We start from the raw sequence: 20700 nt of genomic DNA, 5'->3' as shown, positions 1-20700 counted from the left end.
ATGTATAATCAAATTCATAGACCCCAGGTTAAGAATACCTGACCTAGACCATTAAAATTACGTTAATTCAATTTGCAGTCCTTGAATATGCATCATTTGACAATAGAATGGAAATGACAGTGGTGTGTCTGATGGTAGGGGAAGAAGGAAACAAAAAACTAAAAAGTTAGCTTTGACCAATCCACAAATTGGATAATTCACACTCAGATAATTGTGAACTGGTTGTATTTATTTATGAGATTGACACAGCACCTTTCTTGAAGGGGAATAGGGGAAGAGCTAGCAAGAATGGGGAAAGGGGATTCTGGTTGTTAGAGGTTCTTTAACCTGCAATAAGGACACACCCCATATTCCCAGAGAATGCCATCAGTGAGGAAATAAAGCCTAGAATCAATGAGATATCAGAAAAACAAACCAACTTACAGAACAACAGCAACAAACCTATCCCCGTCAGAAGGGAGTCAAATTCTTTCCATTCTCTACACTGTCAGGATGGAGGAGGAGACCACATCTTTTTATTTTCCTTCTATAGCACTCTGGCCCCCATAGCCTCTGGCACAGCACCTTGAATGTCAGGGGTCACAGATGAAGATGTGAGCCATCAAAATGGACAGTGAAGACCCATTCTCTCTGGAATTGATATGTCCCCCCCTCCCCATCAGCTTTTCTCACATTAGCAAGAACAGGGCATTAAATAGTATAGGTGTGTATCTGTGTGTGTATGTATGCATGTATGTACATGCACACATACACACACATAGGCAGCTAGGTGGCACAGTGCATAAAATGCTGGTGCTAGAGTCAGGAAGACCTGAGTTCAAATCTAATCCCAGATACTTCCTAGTTATATGACCCTGTGCAAGTCACTTAACTCTGTTTGCCTCAGTTTTCTGAGCTGTAAAATGAGTCGGAGAAGGAAATGGCAAACCATTCCAACATCTTTGCCAAGAAAACTCCAAATGGGGTCATGAGGAGTTGGACACTACTGAAAACAACTGCACAACAATAATAAAGAAAGATAGATATAGTTTCTTGTTGTCTAGAATGCCCACATTTTTGCAATTCATGAGTGTTTTCACCATTTTTAGCCATGCCAGGAGTGAAAGCATGTAAAGAAAAATTGTTTTGGGAAAGTATTGGTTTAGACATGAGTAGGACTGTTTGTTTGGTTTTTTGTTTTTTGTTTTGTTTTGGGTTTTTTTGCTAGGCAATGGGGTTAAGCGACTTGCCCAGGGTCACACAGCTAGTAAGTGTCAAGTGTCTGAGGTCACATTTGAACTCAGGGCCTCCTGAATCCTGGGCCAGTGCTCTATCCACTGCACCCCCTAGCTGCCCTGATTTTTTTTTTTTTGCTATGAGCAGGATTGTTGATGGCAACAGATCTCTGTGGTCAGCTCAGTTAGCATTATCTAGGCAAAATATATGCTATGAAAAAGCTAGCTTGGACAGTGTTCATTAGGAAACATTGGCTTATAGCTTGGGTTCTCATAGTCCTTTTCCTCTATAGCATTTTCACAGTGACTCATTCTGCCTCACCACATCCTTATGAGCTCAGTAAAGTAAGCCAGCCAAGTGGTATTGACTCTTCGACAGACAGGGAGAAGTTCAGTTTAAATGGCATGCCTCAAGGTAGACAGGTCAATGGCCAAGTTTGCTTAGCCCCCAGACCTTCTGCCTCCCCTTCTGGAGTTCCTGTTACTAGAGAAGGGGTCAGAAACCCAGGGCACACCTGTCCCCTTGAGCTCTCCACCAAGAGGCAGAGGCTCAGAGCTGTGGTCTGTCTGGTGTTCCTGGCCGTGTTTCTGCCAGTTGGCTCCTCTGGGCAGGATGCCCACGTGAGCCAATGAGGCTGCCAAAGCTCCCCTGCTCCCCACGCAGGAGCACTCCTGCTGCCCCGATCTGTCCCCTGACCTGGCTCTTAGGAGTCTCCACTGATAACCATCCTCTTTGCCAATCTGTTTCTCCCTACTACAATGAAGCCAGGTAACAGCAAGGAGAAACACCCACTTCTGAAAGCTTGACAACTCTTGTATTGGAACATACTGTCTCTTTGGGAACCCTGGACTAAATGAGTCTGTTCAATTCCCACTCCCCCCTCTAGTCCCTCCACCACCCAGCTGTCAAACTGATCTTCCTAAACCACAAGTCTGACTACATTACCTGCACCTCTTCCCCATTCAGTAAACTTCATTGGCTCCCTATCACCTCCAGGATTAAATGTGTTTATTCTATTGATAAAATTATTAAATTAAGTTCTATTATATTTAGAAAGTTACAAAATTTATATTATATTTATTCTATTTATAAAATTAAATTTACATTATATTAGATTTATTCTTTTTATAAAACAAAATTTTAAAATGGAGTTCCAAGGCTTTTACAACCTGGCCCTTTTGTATCTTTCCAGGCTTCTCACACCACACGTACTCCTATCTTTCGTGCCATCCAGTGACACTGACCTCTTTGCTATTCCTTGAACAAGACACTATCTCCAGACTCTGGGCACTTTCCCTGGTGATCCCCCATGCCTAGAATGCTCTTCCTCCTCATCGCTGCCTCCTGGCTTCCCTGTGTTCTTTTAAGTCTCAGCTAAAATCCCACCTCCTACAAGAAGCCTTTCCTGATCTTCCTTGACGCTAATGCTGTCTCCTCTGTTGATTCTCTCCAATTTATCCTGCCTAGAGCTGGTTTCTACACAGTGCCTTTCTTTGTATCCTCAGTGCTCAGCTCAGAGTAGGGACTTAATAAGTATGTGTTGATTGTGTGCTACATATAGAACGATTTTTTTTCTGGCCCTGACTTATGAGTTTATGTGTAGGGAACTCCAGGTGTGGAGACACCCTCCACTGATGCAGATGTAACTGGTCTGTAACTAATACTTGCTGATTGCTCAGAGTTGCACAGCTAGTCTATGTCAGAGATGGGACTTAACCAAGTCTTCCTGACTCCAAGGCCAGCTGCCTTTCGGGTACTGGGGATACAAAAATAAAAAGGAGAAATGGTCCCTACTTTCATGATTGTGACCTTCCAGTGGAAGAAGAAATACTGGCATGACAGTCAGATCTACCCTGAGCACTACTTGTGAAATTTTAGGCCAGCCTCTTAACCCTTTAGGGCAGCTGGGTGGCTCAGTGGATAGAGTCAGGAAGACCTGAGTTCTAATCCGGCCTCAGACATTTACTAGCTGTGTGACTCTAGGCAAGTCACTTAACCCCATTTGCCTCAGTTTCCTCATCTGTCAAATGAGCTAGAAAAGGAAATGGCAAACCACTCTGGTATCTCTGCCAAGAAAACCCCAAATGGGGTCATGGAAAGTTGGAAACAACTGAAACAACTAGACAACAACAACAACTTAACCCTCTATCCCTCAGATCCCCCCTGAGGCGTGATGGAATGGAGCTGGACCAGGTCTCTTCTAGGCCTGTAATTCTGAGATTATCTTACCATCTCTATGATTTCAGTAACAGAAATACTAATGCTCTATACTAAAGGGTGAAATTTAATGTTACACAAGACAGGAAGAATATTACTTCCCAGACATCAATAGCTTGACTTGTCATTATTTGGTTGTTTTTTTGTTTTTTAAGCTCTCTACTGCTTGTTTGGGTGACAGGCATTTCCTGTAGTTTTCCAAGATTTCTGTACTTGAAATGTCAGGCCACAAAGTTTTGGGCTTTTAAAAAAAATTCTCTTTAGTTTTAGTTTTTCAAGAATAAGGGAAAAGATGGAAAATGGTGCCTTTATGAGAGATAGCCCAGAATTCACACATTAAGCATTTGTGCTTTTCCCTTTAGATCATTCCAAAAATATTGCTGTTACAATAACTTTCCTATAACTCTTTCTTTGTTCTAGTAGAATGTAAGCTCAATGAGGGAAGGCATAGTTTTCCATTAGTCTGTATCTCCCTAGTGCAAGGGTGGGGAACTTGTGACCTTGAGGCCACATGTGGCCTTCTAGGTCTTTGGGTGCTGCCTTTTGACCAAGTCCAAGTTCTACAGAACAAATCTTTTTATTAAGGGGATTTGTTCTTTAAAGTTTGGATTTAGTCACAGGGCCCCACTTGAGGACCTAGAGGGCCAGATGTGGCCTTGAGGTTCCCCACCCCTGCCCTAGTGCCTAGACCAGTGCATCATACTTGAGGAAAATCAAGGCAATCTTATTGAACTGCCAAGTAAAGGAAAGAGAGTAATGAATAACAAGGTTGGAAAGGTAAAGTGGGGTCAAGTTGTGAAGGGCCTTAAAAGCCAAATAGGGGATTTTCTATTTAATACTAAAGGCAAAAGGGAGACACTGGAATTCATCAAGTAGGGGGAAGATGTGGTCAGATCTGTGTGTTAGGAAAATCACTTTAGCAGCTATAATAGAGGATAGGATGGAGGGTTCTGAGATTTGAGATGGGGAGACCAGTTAGGAGGCCATTGTTATCATCTGGGTGGAAAGTGATGAGGACCTGAGCAGAGGTAAAAGCTGTAGGGGAGGATGGATGCAAGAGATGTTGTAGAGACAGAAGTGGAAAGTGATTGGATATGGGAGATAAATCGAGTGAGGAGGTCAGAGGATCACTGAGGTTGTGAACTTGGGTGATGGGGCTCTGAATGGAGATATGGACATTTGAAAGACATATGAGTTCTAGGGAAAAGAGAATGAATTCTGCTTTGAACATAGTTTTGTTTGAGATGCCTCTGGCATAGCTAATTTGAAATGTCCAACCAGACAATGGAGGTAGAGCCCTGGAGCTCAGGTGACAGACTAGGGCTGGATCTCCTCTAGAAGGGGACTTTAGGCACTCCTGGACTCTCTTCAGAATCTTCCTCCTCCTTGGATGCTTCTGCCTTCTACCTTAAATCCTTGACTGCCTGGATCCCCTCAATCCCTCTAATTTAGCCAAGCCTGTCCTCTGCAGGCCTGAGACGTTACCTATACCGTGATTTGAACAATGAGAAAATTCAGTTGCTGCCAGGCCACTGGACAATACTTCTAAGATATCTAGATAATTCTGCTTCCTTCCCATCCTGAAAAGGTACAAAAGTGAAGATGAGCCTACCAAAATGCCTTGAAGCTTTTGGAGGGATGGTTCATTACCATCAAGGGTCCCAATCCTATATCAGTGCAAGGCCTTCCTAATCAGTCTCCTATCCTCCAATCCATCCCTCATAACAATACCAGAAAACCTTTCCTTATGTATAAATCATGTCACTCCTCTGCTCAAACACCCTCAGTGACTCCCTATTATCTACCAGGCGAAATCCGAATGCTTTTTGCTTGGTATTCCAGGCCCTTCGCAATCTGGTATTTCACAATCTTCCTACCCTTATACCATGTTACTTCCCTCACATATTATATTGTGTTCCTGCCAAACTGGACAACTCTTGGCTCCAGGGACACATACTAGACTTTCCTGTTTTGGTATCTCTGCTCTGGCTTTTGGATATTCCAGGTCTGGAGTGCCCTGCCCTCACCTTGTCCTCTTCTCCTGTCCAGTTCTTACCCCTCCCTTAAAGGCCAATTCAAATGCTACTTCCTTCATGTGGTTCCTACCCAGTGGTCATGGCTTTCCCCATCAGATTTCACATAATGTTCTTATTTCACAACTTTCTAGTGTAACTACCTAGCATCACGAAATTTTTGGTATTGAAGCTATCTGCTTTAGTATCTTACTCTCCAGTTAGGGTGTAAACACTTTGAGGGGAAGAACTGTGGTATATCTACACTTTGATATTCAACCCCCTTCTCTCCCAGCCCCCACCCAGTCCCTAGTACAGGGTTTAGCACACAGCAGAAGCTTAATAATATAGGTTTGCTATAGTGTATTCCAGGTATTTTTTAGTCCCAGATCTCTTAGAAATCAAGTTATAAGGCCACAGATAAAATCTCCTGACGCTATATCGTAGCTGGATTATGTGAGGGACAAGGTAGGACGTGAGCTGAAATGACTAGGAAATTTTTTAAAAAATCTTCCGTTTCTAATACAATGACTTTAGTGACTCCAATGTGAAATATTAAAATTAATTAACAGAGCTTGCTTGGAGTCCTGGAAAGAGCGTGGATTTGGGAGGCAGGAGATCCTTGGGTTTGAATCTCATTTCTGACACTTCTTCGCTGTGTGAGCCTGGGCAAGTTAAGAAATTTCCTCTCTGAGACTCAGTTTCCTTAACTGTAAAACGAGGTTAATACATGCAGTACCTACCCCTCTCACAAGGCTGTGGTGAGATCCAAATGAATTGTGCTTTGTAACACTTAATGTGCCATAGAAATGTCAGTAGTGTTAGTAATGTTGGTAGTGTTGGTGGTGGTGGTGGTGGTGTTACCATTTTCTCTTCTCCACCCCAAGGAGGTTGATAACACCAGGCTCTCTATTCCCCATTACCCCACTAGCAGGGGTCAAAAGCGAAGTGGAACGGCTCTGTTTGCCATATATGGCATCTGACTTTCATCATCTGAGTAGTTGTGTTTCCTGTGGGGTCAGTATCGCCCCAAGAGCCCGGGGTACACAGTACAATGTGAGGAAAACGCTGAGCTCACAACAATATACCAAAGGAATAAACAGCTCCTAGGTTTGTCTGTAAATCACCGTAAGTGGACAGGGTGGGTGGTGGCGTGTTATTCATATTGCTATGCAACAGGGGAAAAAAAATAAAGGTGATTTCACCAACGGCCCCAGGAATACTTTGTTCTATCAGATTGTGGTGTCTGAACTGAGACATGCTGGAGGGAGGGCTTTCATGTCAGACATCAGCCACAGTATCAGAAAGTAATTCCAGGCTGGTGATTGCGGGTTGTTGGTTTTTTTTTCCCCTCTTGAAATTCCATAGTGAATCTATTTAGAGGCGCTCAGGGAAGGGAGTATGCTGTTAGAGTGGGTTTGATAGAGTTCAGTGTTTACAAAGCCAGGATCAGAACCTTGGGAAAGTCAAACCAAACTGCCAGCAGGATACAAAATGATTTATCAAGTTGTGGATTAAAAACTACACCTTCCAGAGGCTCAGGGCCAGCCATGCCGCTGAAGTATGGGGAGAACCTAAAAAGGAAGAGGAAGTGCTACCCTGGAGAGCCCGGAGAGCTCAGGGGCACCTAAGTAGAGATGGAAATAAAAGATGGTGAAGGACAGCCACCTTCTCAGTTTTCAGGAAAACAGTTCTTCGGCCCTTCTCCCAACAGCATCCTATCCCCCCAATCCCATCATTCAGGAAACAGCCACTAGACGAAGTAGGTCAGGATTTCTCTGGATTTTGGTCTCCCACACAAAATGGAAGCAATTATTTAGGTAATTTGTCCCAAGTAAGAGCTCCTTGCCAAATCATCTGTCCTCTTTACCAGAATGTGTTATTTTGCTAGTCTGGGCCAGGCTGGCGGGGAACAGGGACCCTGATTTCTCTTCTAGGATCAAACTATGTAATAAATTTTAATAAAGGCACCTAATAAGTACTTGCTAAATTGAATTGAATATCTGAAAATTAAAAATGAACCAAGAGGCAAAAAGCAGAATATAAAGACAGTAAGACAGAGGGATAAAGGACAAAGAGAATCTTGAATGGATTGAGATCTGCACTTTTGGAGGGAGTTTCCATATTGAGATCACAGAGCCATTAAAATACTGTATGTAGAACAAGGCAGACCAAGTCAGGTTCACTAGCTAAGGGGCAGAGTACAGATTTTTTCCCAAGATGCAGTTAATTCACATCATTAACCAGTCTTCCTGTCAAAAGGCATGCTACATTTATTCTCCCTTTTGTGGTTTTGCTCTATCATGTTCTCTTCTCTTTCTCCCCTCCCACCTGGCAATGTCCTTTGCTGTCCTTTATCCAGTTCCTACTGATCTTTCAAAGGGCCACATATTGGACTTGGAGTCAGGAAGACCTGCATTCAAATCCAGTCTCAGACACTGATCCTGGGCCTCTGTTTACCTTGGTTTCCTCATCTGTAAAATGGGGATGATAATAGCACTTACCTTCCAGGGTTATTCCAAGGATAAAATATTTGTAAAGCATTTTGTGAACCTTAAAATGGTATATAAATGCTATTTTTTGAATTATTATTATTAACAATAAAAATTCTTCCATGAAACCTTTTCTGACTACTTTGAAAACACATTGAAAGGGAAGTCAGGAAACCTCACTCACTAACTGTTCTTATCTTTGAAAAGTCACTTCTTTCCCCCTTCTGGGCTTTCTTTTTTTCATGTCAAGTTAGGAGATTGGCCTAGATTCAACAATCCAACAAACATTGATTAGGCCCATGCTATGTATAAGACAGCATGCCACAGCGGACTCCCTACTACGTATTCTTCTGTTCCATGGCACTGGCCTCCTCTGTGTGCCATGAACAAGACACTCCATCTCTCAGCTCCAGACATTTTCGCTGGCTGTCTCCCATTCCTGGAATGTTCTCCTTCCTCATTTCCACCTACTGAATTCCCTGGCTTCCTTTCAGTCTCAACTAAAATCCAATCATCTCCAGAAACTCTTTCCCAACCCCTCTTAATTCTAGTGCCTTCTCTCAGTTAATTATTTCCTACTTATCTTACATGGGCAGCTGGGTGGGGCAGCAGCTAGAGCATTAGGCTCAGAATCTGGAAGGCTCTTGTTCATGAGTTCAAATTCAGTTTCAGATACTTACAAGCTGTGTGACCCTGGGCAAGTCACTTAACCCTTAACCTCAGTTCCTCAGCAAATGAGCTAGAGAAGGAAATGGCAAACGACCCCAATATCTTTGCCAAGAAAACCCCAAATGGGATCATGAAGAGTCAGACATGCCATCTTGTACATAGCTTGTTTGTAAATATTTGCTTGTTATCTCCTCTGTTAGATTGTGAGCTCCTTGAGGGGAGGGACTATCTTTTGCCTCTTTTTGTATCCCTACTGCTTAGCACAGTATCTAACACATAGTGGGTGCTTAATAAATGTTGATTTATTGCCTCAGGCACATTCTAGCTATGGGACCACAGGTACCATTTAACTTCTCCATACCCAGCACAACTCTACAAGATAAATGAAGAGTTTTTGATCTTCATTTTTAGAGGGAATTTTTGCACTTTGGAATTCTCTACATGTATAAAATTACAAATTTGACCCTCTCCCCAAATGTGCAAAGCACTGTTGGGGATTCAGAGATGAAAAACAATAGTCCCAATCCTCAAGAAGCTTCTCATTCAATAGGTGGGGATAAGACATGTATTTAGACAAGTAATAAACATAGTGAAAGTAGGATCAGGCCAGAGTCAAGATTCAAACCAAAGTCTAGAAATTTGAAGGAGGATCATAGGATGCAGATCTGGAATTGGATGGCACCTTAGTCCAACCTCTAACCATGCTGGAGGAGACAGACCCAGATAGATAAAGTACCTTGCCCAGAAAGGAAGGAGAGAGTTCGGAATTTGAACTCAGATCCTGGGACTCCATTTCTATCCCAATACACTGCCTCCAGAACACTTTTAAATCCAACATGCTATGAGTCTACATTCTGACGGTGCAAGACCTCTCCTTGTCTAATCCTTAACAGGTAAATCAATACCACACAATTTTCTATTGATTAATAAACTATGTGATGTTATTAGTTTTGATGTTTTTGTCACATGATCTTTTTTTTTTTTAACAAAAGAATCACAAAATCCTTAAAGGCAAGAACTGTCTTTTTATTCTTCTCTTACATGCCTTTGAGGTATTCTGGTGGGGTAACTATAGGACAGGCCTGGAAGTTCCTAGCCTTAGGTTCAAGTCAGGCCTCAGACATATAAACTGTGTGACAATGGGCAAATCACCTAAGCTATCAGTGCTCCCATATAACTGTCTAAGTCTCACTTAAAGAGACTTTATTTACTTCTTTATTTCTACATCAGAGCACAGCTGTTCTCCACAGTGATTGAATCATAGGTCAGGACGAAAAAACCAAATGCCCCTGCTAGATTGAAGACCAGTTCTAGACATATAATTTGTACCCTGTAAATACAAATTAATAAATCTTTTTGCAGCAGATTTACCTTCCTAATTATACTCTCTTCAGGCAGATTTTAAAATTAATTTGTCTCTATGAAAAGAAGGGGAAAGATAGTCCAGAAAAGGTTTGCAATTGGGATTAAAAACGTATAGCAGGCAATCTAGAGTGGATAATTTGCATGTGGATAATTAAATGACAACACATTTCACAAGGAAATTTTAAAAATCTGGAATTTTGTGTCCTGAGAAGCATTTATTCCTAAGATAAACTCAGTGAAAACACCTCAGCTGGCAGAAATCATGGGTTTGACATTTTAGGACTTTTCAGCCAGGTTATATGCTTCTCCTCCCAAGCCTCTGCTGCTGCTGGAGACTCCTGCTGAGGGCAGTTTGAGCCGAGAGACAATGTGGTCTTCTGGGAATTACTCTGCATTGGCAGAAGATGCAAGTGAAGACTGCCCCACTGCCAGGGGCCGGTTTAGTAATGTCACAATTGGAAGAAGTTCTTTCTAAAACTAAAAAGCTTCCTCAAACCAGAAAGAATACTTTTCCTCCATACCTTCCTGGAAGACTGGGCAGTTTCATGGCTCAGGTCACAGCTACCCCATTCCTATCTCAGAAGAATATCTTAAATTATTTAGTACTTTAGTGTTTATAAGACACTTTCTTTCCAACAATCTTGTCAAGGACGTCGGACAGATATTATTATCTCCATTTTATATGTGAGGAAACTGAGGCTTAAAATGTCAGCATTACACATAGCTAGGAAGTATCAGAACCAGAATCCAAACCCCAACCTCCTAATTCTGGACCCATAATTCTTTTTTCTATATCATTGCTGCCTCTCAGAAAAACAAAACAAAAATAGCCCTCACCCCCACTAGACAGCCTGTCATTTTTTGGAGTAGTCCCCCTACCCAACGGAAGTTTACATCTTGTGATAACCCTAAAAAGATTTGCTAAGAGACAGAGAGAAAACATTTAGACCCTATTTTGATTCCTTCAAGAGGTAGACATAGGATGGGGCAACGAGAGACCTAGGAAGGGTCATGCCTACAAGAATCCGAAATACCCAAGGCATCATGACCCTCTGCCAGAGACCCAGTGCCTCCACCTATGAAGTGGGAACCATATTTGGTTCTCGTTCCTTCTATCGTCAATGCAATAAACTCCTTCAGAGTTGGATGAGATCATCTCTGAGAATCAAAAGGTGCTGGGTACATTGGAGGATTTTGAGACCTGGTTGGCTGCTGGGACAAGACTGTTTACCTTGGGAAAACCCCCTTACACAAACCGCTGGTCCCCAGCCAGCACTTCCTCCTCCCTCCTTTGGACCCGGGTCTCCGGTAAACCAATATCCCCCTGCACTGCACCCCGCCCCCCCCACCAAAAAAAACCCCCAAGAAATTTCTCTCCAGATTTGGCTCTGTTTTTATGTTGTCCCTTAAAGGGGCACTCTGCACCTGCCAGGACCCTCCTGGCCTCTTGATCAGACCCTGGCTCCTGAGGGGAGGGAAGGCTGGCAAGAAGAAACAGACGGACAAGCTGATTAGAGGGTGGGAGGGGAGGCGGGGCTGGTGAAGGTAGAAAACCCACACCAGGTGAAGAGAAGCAGGTGGTGCCCCATTCAGCCAGAACTGCCTGGAGGACTGAGGAGGGATAGGGAAGCGTTTAGATAGAGGTTGGAAGGAATCCCTGCCCCAGAATGAAACCTCAGTTTAAAATTACTCTCCCTCCGTTCCCCAACGTTTCTGCCTACCCCGTTTGTTTTTTCCTTTATGCCTCTCCATCCCTTTCCCTCTGGTTCTCTCCGTCTTCTCTTTGTGTCTCTGTCTCATTTCCCCTTTAGGTTCGCGCATACACACATACATGCACACACATACATACATGCACACACATATACATGCACACGCCCCTTCCCCCCCACCTCCGCCCCCCTCTCACTGTCACTCTCGGTCCCAAGCCCGCCCGGACCCGGACTCAGCAACTGCAGTCCCTCCTTTGCTCCCTTCCTCCCTGGGGAGCCCCCCTCATTCGTCCTGCTCCTTTTGACCTGGGAGCGCCCACCCCGCTCCGCGCTTGGGGCTTACCCAGAAAAGCAGGTTGAAGGCAAGCAGCATGTACTTGATGCAGCGCAGGCCCCCGAGGACGCGCCCCATCCTGCGGCCCCGGCAGCAGCGGGATCCCGAGTCCCCAGGCCGGGCTCCGAGCTCAGCTGGAGCCCTGCGGGGAGGGGGCGGGGCCACGGGAGGGCGGGGCGTCGGGGAGGCGAGGGATGGGGAAGGGGGCGCTGTGCATGTAGAGGGAGGGAAAGGAGAGGTCGGAGGGGGGAATGGGAGAGGGGTTTGGAGAGAGAGGAGCGGGAACAAGAGGGCGTAGGAGAGTGATGGAGAGAGGAGAGCTCTAGGAATGGTTTGGGGGCCAGAATTAGCAAGTGTTACGCTCCCTCCGTGTTTGTAGTGAGGGACTATCTCTTTCCATACCCGCGCTGTATAAAGTGCTTCCTTGGACACCCCGTCAATGATAAAAGGAGCTTTTGGTAAGAAAAAGCCTCCAGGGGCACTCTTTTGATCTAGAACTGTTAGCCTCATTAATCTGTATGAGAAATTGACCACATCCGCAGGGCTTGACAATACCCGGGGGAAGGTGGTTTCAGGTAGAAGAGGATAGTCGATTTAACAAGCATTTATTAGGTACCTGCTCTAGGCCAGGTACTGGGGATACAAAGTCAAAAATGAAATCCCCTTCCTTCAAAGAGCTTACATTCTTTTGGAAGTAAATACCACGTATACACACAAAATGAATATCTATGTCCATATCTATGGACAAGACCTATGATTTCATTGGTGTATGGCAATCCTAGGTGAAGAAATTTCCTCTATGAAGGCAGGTCAGTACTTTATCTGCAGCTTAGTCTTACAGAAAGTTTCAGGAAGAATGAGAGGTTCAGATCCTTGCCTAGGGGTCAGAAAGCAAGTATTGTGTCAAAGCTGGGATCTGAACCATCTTCAGGGTTTTGAGGCCAAACTGCATACGTAAGACATTCATACAAAGAAAGTACAATGTGATTTTGGGGAGGACGTCCCAGGAACTGGTGGAGTTGGGTATGGCAGTGTGCTCGAGGCTGGGGTAAAAATGAAAAAACATCCCTGACCTCAGGGAACTTATATTCTATTGGGTGAATACTGTAAGCATATATATGCATGTATATATATATATATATATATATATATATATACACACATACATATATATATATATATATACACACACATATATATATATATATATTTAGCATTTATATAGAGCTTGAAGGTTTGCCAATCACTTTACAAATATGATCTCATTTTATCCTCACAACTACTGAGAGGTAGGTGTATTACTGTCCCCACTACAGATGAGGAAATTGAAGCAGAGGTAAAATGACTTTTCCAGGGTCACACAGCAGTAAGCTTCTGAATTCATGTTTTCCTGATTGTGGTTCTAGCACTCTTTCCACTTCAACACCCAGCTGTCTCACATATGTGATAATTTGAGAAAGGTGAGAGGGTACATCAACAATGAAGGAGGATCATGAAAGTTTTTCTGTAGGAGAGAGCAGAGGAGCTGAGCCTTGAAGGGAGCTAGGGATTCTGGGAGATGGGGGTGAGGAGGGAGTGCATTCCAGGCACAGGAGACAATTTATGAAAAGATGATATGGAGTGCCCAGTTCAAGAAGCAGCCCTAGTTCTGGCACTCTAAAGAAAGCTCTCTAAAGCAGGCTGGGAATAGCTCCAGGATGCCAAGACACTCAGTAGTTTCCATGGGGCATAACGTGCTGGTAGTTCACTTTCCCTTCCCCTCCTCCTTCAAGAAGAGAGACTCATGTCTCATCCCACAAAGAACAATTTCTCTAGGGAGAATGTGCTGGGAGGAGCAGGATTCCCCCCTCCCATCCTTACCCTCCTTTTTTTTTTTTCCAAAGAAGAATCCTTACCTTAATAGGCATGAAGTCCAGAGGCAGCAGGGAGACAGCTGCCAGGAGGATCCCAGCTGCGGTCACCACACTAGCTCAGCTTGCCAGCTAAGTTTGTAGAGTGGGAGGGCTGACACCAGGTCTGAACTCCTGCTAAAGTCTACTGATGGGGAGGATTTGACAAAAGAATTCAAATCATCAGGACCTTAACGGCCTTATAAAGATCTGAACAAAAAAGGCTGAAGCTTCTTCAATAGGGCATTCTGATAACTAGTTGTGAAACGATTGAGCTAGAAAGGCCCTTAGACACCATCTAATCCATCCTCTTCATTTTTCAAATTAAGAAAGTGAAGATTAAGTGACTTTTCCAAAGTCACACACATAAGAAAATATCAGAGTCAGGACCCGAACCTAGATCAGGGGTGGGGAACCTTCGGCCTTGGGGCTGCATTTGAGGACCTAGAGGGCCACGTGTGGCCTCAAGTTCCCCACCTCTGACTAGATCCTCTGACTTCAGTCTATCAGTGAGTTTACTGAGTACCTGTAATGTCAAAGACAGTGTGTTGATTAGTGTGCAGACAACCAGAGACAAGTGGAATCACTGGAAGGGACCTCAGGGGCAATCTAATCTAAACAGTAACTGAAGAATTAATCCCTTCACTGCACAAGGTGGGAACCCATTATTGTCTAAAGCAGCCCATTCCAATTTTGGGTTACTCTAATTGTTAGGAAGTGTTTCCAGACACCAAGCTTAATTTCTGTCTTCCAAAGAGATTACATACTACAGGGGATTTGGGGCTGGAGCAGGGGGAGTGATGGTAGTAATACCAGACAGAAAAACAGGAAAAGCTATATAACAATTAAAGGTAGTACAAGTGAACTTTTACACTGATCATTTCATAGGTTTCTTTGCAGTTGCTTTCCCCTGCCTCCCACCCCTACTCTAAGCCTTCCCCACCAGGGCACAGTTATGTCAGTCTATTGAATTTACATTGGAAAGGGGTCTGGCTGGGAGGAAGAATATGTATGAGAACAGAGATGTCAAACACAGGTGGCCCCAAATATTGCCCACAACACTCTGGAATGGGGCAGAACTAAATTAAAATACAATTGGGAAATATTTAATGAGATAAATAAAACATAATAACATAACATTTTTAATATGTACAGATTAGTGGTCCCCATTTCTATTTGAATATGGCACCACTGCACTAGATTACCAGTTAAACAGGCAATTCCTAAGGAGCTATCTTTCTCTGGGAAGCCTAAATGAAATATTTTTTCTTTAAGTCATCAGTCTCTGAATCTTATGAGTAAGAATAACATGGATTCCTTTGTTATGAAATGTATAGAAAAAAAGTCATCAGTTTGTATCATGACAGCCAATGAATAAGTATAAACATACTTATTCCATGATGATATAGTCAATATCTTACTTATATTTTGCATTCTCCATCCCTACCCCTTTCATGCCTACTGTAGTGCCTGGCAAACAGTAGACAATCAGTGGCTATTGAATTGAACAAATAAAATTAAACAAATCACTTCTTACAATTGAAGAAACTTGCAAACAAGCAATACAGTTTATTCTATATACAGTATGATAAAACCTCAGTCAAAACCCACCTGGAATTTACTAGGATTGTTCTTGAGCTCTGATTTTTGGAGATTCAAGTGTAAAGAAAGCAGATGTCTAGTAGGAATTTGAAAAGGTGTCCATCACAGGCTGCAGGGCTCTCCCTCTTTGCTTTTGCCTCTTGAAATCTGTAGATCACTTTAGAGAAGTGGTCTCCAAGTTTCTGATCCTATATTCTTTTCAAGTTTTTTTGAGCCTCACAGTAGAAATAATCTGTATGTATTTCTGTGCTGATGTATTATGTCCATTATAAACCATAGACAGATAGAAGCTTCAAAAGAACAAGATAAAGATGACAGCTTTAGTGTAGATAGATAGTACCATTCAGACGGCATTTTGGGGATTGGAAAGCTTTAGCTTGTTATCTTATTTGATCCTCACATCAAACCTGGGAGGTAGGTACAAAAGATGAAATAAACTGTTTAAGAGTATTTTATTAACATCATGATAAATCTTCCTGTTCTCATTGACATTACTAGAAGATAGACTGAGAACAATGTGATTGAATATACTTTATCATTTTTGAAAATCTGGACTATATTATATGTTGTGATAATGATTCACAAGTTTTAAGTTCAGTTTATTTCCATTTTATTGGCTATGACTGGTGAAAAATGTTATGTAGATCTGAATGGAAATGCATCGTTGGCAATGCTTACTAAATCTCAGTACTAATTTTTAAATCCTACCCACCAGGAAGGAAAATGTTTTTGTTGAAAATTTGCCAGTAAATTTCCATTTTCTCTGATAGTCTTGGAAACTAACTGGATGGTGTAGCACTTTTATATTTGTAACAAATAGATTCAAACTGACTGAAAGTCTTTGGAAAATTTTTAAAGAGGTTAGAAAATTCTGTCTCCAAGTTTAAGTGTAGATGTCAGTTCACACACACACACACACACTGTTCCTTCCAGAAGATGGCAGGGATTTCATTTTTTCTCTTCATATTCCTAATGCTTAGCACAGGACCCTATTTTTGTCGTTGACTCGTTTCAGTTGTGTCTGACTCTTCATGACCCCATTTGGGGTTTTCCTGGCAAAGACACTGGAGTAGTTTGCCATTTCTTTTTCCAGCTCATTTTACAGATGAGGCACTGAGGCAAAAAGGGTTAAGTGACTTGCCTAGGGTCACACAGCTAGAAAGTGTCTGAGGTTAGATTTGAATTCTGTCAGATCTTCCCGACTTCTGACCCAGTGCTCTCTCCAATGTTCTGCCCAGTACCCTACATATAGTAGGCAGTTAATACATGATTGTTAAATTGAGTCAAATTGATCCTCTGCTCAAAAACCTTCAATAGCTTGCAATGCTTAATTAACAAAATGAAAACTTCTTAGCTTGTCATTTAAGGCTCGCCACAAAATGGCACCAATCAGCTCCCATTCCATTTCCCTACTACTGACGCTTCTGAACTCTCCATTCTACTCCAACTAGCCTACCTGCAGATCCCCAAACATATTTTGAACTTTGCTGCCTTGACACCTTTGGCCATAGCATTCTATTCAGTTAAAATTCCCTTCCCACCTCCCCCATTTATTGAAATTCTTCCCATCCTTCAGGAACCAGCTCCAGGGTTACCTTGGAAACTTTTCTTTGAATAATTGCCACAATGTATAATTGTCTGTTTCAGTCAGATGGCATTGATAGGCAGCCTTCCACCTATTTCTGTATTGTTACAGCAGGAAGGGAATAAGTATTTATGGAGCACCTTCTATGTGCCAGGCACTGTGCTAAGCACTTCACAAATATTATCTCATTTGCTCCTCACAAGAACCCTGCGAGGTAGGTGCTGTTATTACCCTCAGTTTTTGTTGTTCAGTCATTTCAGACTCTTTGTTGACCCTACTGGAGGTTTTTTTTTTTTAGCAAAGATACTGGAATGGTTTACCATTTTCTTCTCCAGCTCATTTTACAGATAAGGAAACTGAGGCAAATAGGGTTAAAGTAACTTGCCCACAGCTAGTAAGTGTCTGAGGCCAGATTTGAACTCAGGAAGATGAGTCTTTCTGACTCCAGGCCTGATCCAGGCAGGATCTACTGACTTGTCCAGGATCACCCAGCTAGTAAGGGTCTGAGGCTGAATTTGAACTCAGGTTTTTCTGACATCAGGCTCAGCACTCTACCTACTTCACCACTGAGCTGACTTTATCACAGCATCTGGTAATCACAAAACATTAAAGTCAGGAGACCTTACAAACATTTTCCTTCCTGGTGTTCATTAGAGGCTAGGTAATCACCTACAGAGGGTGCTGAGGAAGGGATTTGGGCATTGTTTGGCTGTTAAGTGAGATGACAGTGGAGTTTTGCTGGAGAGGAAGCACAGTGTGTATTGAATGAAAAGAACCCTAGGCTTGGGTTTGAGTTCCAGTTCTGTGACTTAACTACCTGTGGGATCTTAGGCAAATCATTTGACTTTGTTGGGACTCAGTTTGGGTTTTGGGTCATTCTTTCAGTTTGTCAAGATCTTTTCATTTCCAGTAAAATTGTCATTTCTCCCAGACTGATTTGTATACTCAAATCTGTCATTTCATCAAGGTGAATGTTCCCTCCATTGATGTAGATTACAATTCATCCGTGCCTGACCACTCTCTATGAATCTTGTCCATAGCCTGCCAGATGATCTACCCCATGGTTGGAGATACCACAGGCTATCCATCAGTTATCCCTTCTCTCCCCTTGTAACTAAACAATTAGCAAGCATTTAGTAAGCCCATATGTAAATTTTTTTTCCTTGACGACATCCCTTACTCCATTTCTTCACCTGCTTATTTGTTGTTTCAGTCTGCTTATACCCACACAGCTCCTTTTCACTGCCCTCTGAGTAATATCATTTTAAATTATTTGATGACTAGAGTGTTCTATAACTAGCCCATTATACAACATTGGTAAAATGTTGATGTTAAAAAATGGGCCTGTGTTTCTAGAAAAAGTTCAGGGTTATCAAATTCTGGGCCTATCAATCATTTATCTAAGATAAGTGTATGCATGTATATAGAAATATATACCATTCATGTTTGTATGTATACAACACGTATGTACACTGGTGTATGGGTGGGTGTGTAAATATAGGTGTATATGTATGTTAATTAATACTCACGAATGTACTTTGCTTCTGGGCAATAAAAGCCGTATCTACTTGAAGTCTTTTGTATGTATACATATCTGTTTGTATGTGTATTTGTGTTGATGTGTGTGTGTGTACATACACATACACATACACATGCTGGTTAAATTTCCCTATGTATACATATATGTTTGTATGTATATCTGTGTACTTGTGTGTACATATGTATATTACATACACACATACTAACGTGTGTGTACATACTGGTTAATTAATACTCATGAAGGTACTCTACAGCATCTAATTATATTTGGGCCATAAAAGCCATCTCTGTGTAAAGTCTTTTCCTATTCTGTCTCTGTTCTCCACTCCCACCATACCACCTTGTACCTAATAGCTAGCATTTATATAGTACTTTAAGGTTTGCAAAATGCTTTACATATCTATCTCATTTGTTCCTCACAACAACCTTGAGCCATAGGTGGTATTATTAATCCTGTTTTACAGGCCAGAAAAGTGGCCCGCACTGCTAGAGTCTGTAGGATCTGAACTTGGTCATCCTGACTCTAAGTTCAGTATTCTATGCATTGAGCCACTTACAAGCTTTTTTATTTGGCACATATCTACATATAGGGGCACGCTGCCTCCCACAGGCTCCGGAAGGCCCCTGTCTTTGTATGCCCAGCACCCAGCACAGCGCATGGCACAGAGACGGCTCTGCCCCTTTGTTCACGCACACTTCTCTTTTCCTGTGTGCAGGATTAAATGCACAGACAATCCTGCTGGAATTTTTACCAAAATACTTTATATAAAAACCAGGTTTGTCCATCATGGCCCCCGGGGGATGTCTGTACAAGTGTGCCACCTAGATGCGGCCGCCTGCAGAGGGGAAGCAAACCACAAAATCCCAGGAAGGCCCCCCGCCCCTCCCCCTCCCCGCAGGGGGGGCCTCAGTCCAGTGCAGCGAGCTCCTGCTGCAGCCGCTCCTTCTCCCGCTGCAGCTCCCGAACCCGCTGCTGGTTCTGCTCCAGCCTGTCCTCCAGCCACTGCAGCAGCGGCCCGCTGATGGCCGACATCTGGCTGCATAGGTTCTTGGTGAAGACGGAGCCGTTGTGGATCATGGTCACCGAGTCGAGGTGCGGGAGGCTGTGGATGCGCCGGTACGCGTCCTGCTCCTCCTGGCACAGGATCTTGGGCAGCTCGATGGCCGACTCGAGGCACACCTTGCCGATGGTGTCGTGCGGCACCACGTGGATGGGGATCTCGATGCGCTCGTACTCGGCGCTCTTCTGCGCCTGCACCGACTGGAAGCACGTGTACAGCAGGCGGCCCGTCTTGGTGTTCTTGTCCTCGATGAAGCACGAGAAGATGAGGCCCACGAAGCCCTGGTCCATCATCTGGTACATGGCCTGCGTGCGCACGTCCACATGCGACGGCCACACGGTGATGTGCGGGTGCGAGTGGTACCAGCCCACCACACGCACGGGCCGGCCCGTCAGCTCGGCCAGCCGCTCGGCCTCGGTGGACGCGGCCGACAGCTGCTCGGGCGAGATCTCCACGCGGTCCTTGCGCTTGTCCGAGCGCCGCAGGATGATCACCGAGTGGATGTGCACGATCTTGCTGGCGTCCACCTCGCCGATGCACAGCCCCATCACCTCCTCCTTCTCCGTGCTCAGGGCATGGTTCAGGCACACCAGGAACGCGTCCGAGTCCAGGTGCACCGCCGCGACGGCCATGGCGGATGCGGCGTGCCGCGCTTCCGGCCCGGACGGCTCCGCGGCTACCGCGCATGCGCAGATTCGGCGCCTTCCCGGCGTGGCGGTGAAGAGGGTGGGGCCAGCCCGGCTCAAACTGCGGGGAGGGGGCGGGGCGGAGCCTGGGCTACAGCGCAGCCTACGGGAAGAGGGAGGGAAAAGGGAGGGGGGGAGGAGAGGAGAGAGGAGAGAGGAGGCGGAGCCCGTGCCACTTAGCTCTGCCTAGGGGAGGTGTAGGGAGGAGGAGGGGGAGCCTTGGCTGGCTCCCTGTGATCGGAGGGTTAGCGCGCTAGGTTCTATCTCTGTTGTTACAGCTCTCTCTCTCGTTTTTAAACTTTCGTTTGAATTGTGAAAATTGTCA

The 20700-nt window shown here is 43.9% G+C and overlaps 2 protein-coding genes across 3 annotated transcripts in view; both read right to left on the bottom strand.

The window, feature by feature from the left end:
- The window catches only part of TSPAN2 (tetraspanin 2), a 61730-nt gene extending 49561 nt beyond the window's left edge, over positions 1 to 12169 (bottom strand). The window contains exon 1 of one of the 2 annotated variants that reach the window (XM_021002496.2): positions 12023 to 12169. In XM_021002496.2, coding sequence (XP_020858155.1) covers positions 12023 to 12091 — 69 coding nt within the window. In that variant the 5' untranslated portion in view covers positions 12092 to 12169. The remainder of the gene's footprint in view (positions 1 to 12022) is intronic. The other variant, XM_021002488.2, reaches the window with a different exon arrangement.
- Positions 12170 to 19368: 7199 nt separating this feature from the next.
- Positions 19369 to 20377, bottom strand: LOC110216833 (lys-63-specific deubiquitinase BRCC36). Its single transcript, XM_020998837.2, has one exon. It carries the CDS (start codon positions 20319 to 20321, stop codon positions 19536 to 19538), a length of 786 nt encoding a protein of 261 aa, XP_020854496.1. The 5' UTR covers positions 20322 to 20377; the 3' UTR covers positions 19369 to 19535.
- Between the last annotated feature and the right edge of the window lie 323 nt (positions 20378 to 20700).

The sequence above is a fragment of the Phascolarctos cinereus genome, unplaced genomic scaffold (assembly GCF_003287225.1).
Source record: "Phascolarctos cinereus isolate Bilbo 61053 unplaced genomic scaffold, phaCin_HiC Scaffold_5;HRSCAF=322, whole genome shotgun sequence".
Taxonomy (NCBI): domain Eukaryota; kingdom Metazoa; phylum Chordata; class Mammalia; order Diprotodontia; family Phascolarctidae; genus Phascolarctos; species Phascolarctos cinereus.
Note: the sequence above shows the minus strand (reverse complement) of the source record. Positions and strands in the feature narration are given on the sequence as shown.

Excerpts from the sequence above, each read along its gene's own strand:
- LOC110216833 (XM_020998837.2), bottom strand. The coding sequence starts at position 20,321 with ATGGCCGTCGCGGCGGTGCACCTGGACTCGGACGCGTTCCTGGTGTGC.